The 1,856-nt window shown below is 35.5% G+C and overlaps 1 protein-coding gene across 1 annotated transcript in view; it reads left to right on the forward strand.

Annotated features, from left to right (window-relative positions):
* Positions 1–1,676: 1,676 nt before the first annotated feature.
* LOC104524390 (glucagon-like peptide 2 receptor) overlaps positions 1,677–1,856 on the forward strand; it is a gene marked incomplete at its 5' end in the record, with an annotated part of 11,704 nt that continues 11,524 nt past the window's right edge. The window contains one exon of the mRNA XM_010167252.2: positions 1,677–1,688. Coding sequence (XP_010165554.2) covers positions 1,677–1,688 — 12 coding nt within the window. The remainder of the gene's footprint in view (positions 1,689–1,856) is intronic.

Consider the following 1,856-nt stretch of genomic DNA (forward strand, 5'->3'; position numbering starts at 1 on the left):
TTATTATTATTATTATATCTATTAATAATATCTATCCTGTTTAGCACTTGTAAGAGTCCATCTGGAATACTATATCCATTTTTAAGACATTAATATACTGGAGACAGTCCAGCAGAGGCCATCAAGACTATTGAGGCCTGGAGCACATGATGTAGAAGAAGAGGCTGAGAGAACTGGGTTTGTTTAGACTTAGAAGAGAAGGCTAAGAGGGGATCCAATTGCTAGATAGGGGACCAGGAGGGTACAGCAAAAAGATAGTAGAAAATAGACAAGAACTGTAACATACAAAGTTCAGACTAGATATAAAGAAATTTCTAAAGATAACTTCCTAATGTTAATTCAGATGTTCATGTTACCATTTGGAGGGCTCCTGTTATTATCACCCAAAACTAGGGGAAAATATTTTTTCCTTTTTTTTTTCCCCTTCATTTTTCATTGTGATTAGTGCTGTTTTTTTCCTGCAATATATTGGAACAAATAAGATATATTTTCCTACAACTGACCAATACACAGAAATATCAAAGTGGACATAAAGTGAGAGAAGGGCTAAACTTTTTTTCAAAAATCCCTCTAACTATAGTTGGCAAAAAGAGCAGTCACTTTCAATTTCTGTGTAAATTGATAGGTACACATATATGTTATCCTTCTTAATTAATTTTTAATCTCTGATTTTTTTGTATTATATTTTGGGATCTTCTGCCTTGGTGCTATTTCAGAGATTCAGATAGTCCCAGTCATTTAATTTGTTCTGAGCCTGAAGCCTCTGATCATTACCAGTGCTTAATCCACTTAACCACTAAGTATTAGAAAATAAGGAAAAAGTGTAAAAGAGGTATCATTATCAGTTAGACTTTATGGACATCTTTCCACAGAAGAACAGGCAGCAGCTAGAGGACAGTTGAAGCTATTTCACCTCCCAGCAATGTTTAGAGAGGACTAGGTTCATCTTCTTGCTGGGATGAATTTCTTAAACCTAGTTACCTGTCTATTGTGTCTTTTAGTATTCAGTCCTTGAAGTGGTGAAGGAACTCACCCATTGCTTCTTACCTGTGTGTTTTGATACCAGTGCTCATTTTAGAAGGAGCCATGAATTTTCTGAATAAATGTCACTAAGACATCCTGTTGGTCTGAGGTTGCAGGTAGCTGGTTGGTTCTTGCCAACCTTAACTATTCTGTGATTTTGTGACTTTGCTTCTATATTCTAGTTAAAATTCTGTCTTGTCTATGAAACAGAGAGTAAAAATGCATCAGTCTTACAGCAGTCATTTTCAATTGACTTTTAGCATTTTCTTTGAAAAGCACAAGTTCATAATGGAAAGCTATTTTTAGAATAAACCCAATTTTCCAGACAAAAGTAAGTTTGGATGGAAAGTGCTCCCTAGCTTTACTTTTGAACAGCCTTACAGTGTTGACTATGATGAATTCTTTGTATTTGTAAAACAAAACAAAACAAAAAAAAACATATACTTAAAGGAGAAATCACATTCTAAAAGCTAGGAAAGAGCAGAAGTAGTAGCACTTCACAATGAAAAATGATGATCCTGAGTCATAGGATCATTCTGCTGCCTCAGAAAACTGCTTTCCAACTCTGTCTCTGTCTCTAAGGTCATACACAATGCTAGGCAAAATATCACAATTGGCTTCTAACTTCTGGTTTTTGTTTTTTGAATGTCCAGACAGCCAATGAGGTAAGGGTTGAGAACCCCTAGTTGCAACTAAAGTAACAAGTATGACACTCTTGGTAACATAATGTTGATGCTAATTGCTCTGTGAAATCAAACCAAAGCACCTCTAACTGGTGAGCTCTAACACTTTGGACACTTTAGACCTCCATCTATTTATGCTTTTTGCTTCCA

The sequence above is a fragment of the Antrostomus carolinensis genome, unplaced genomic scaffold, assembly GCF_000700745.2.
Source record: "Antrostomus carolinensis isolate BGI_N321 unplaced genomic scaffold, ASM70074v2 scaffold22254, whole genome shotgun sequence".
Lineage (NCBI taxonomy): Eukaryota > Metazoa > Chordata > Aves > Caprimulgiformes > Caprimulgidae > Antrostomus > Antrostomus carolinensis.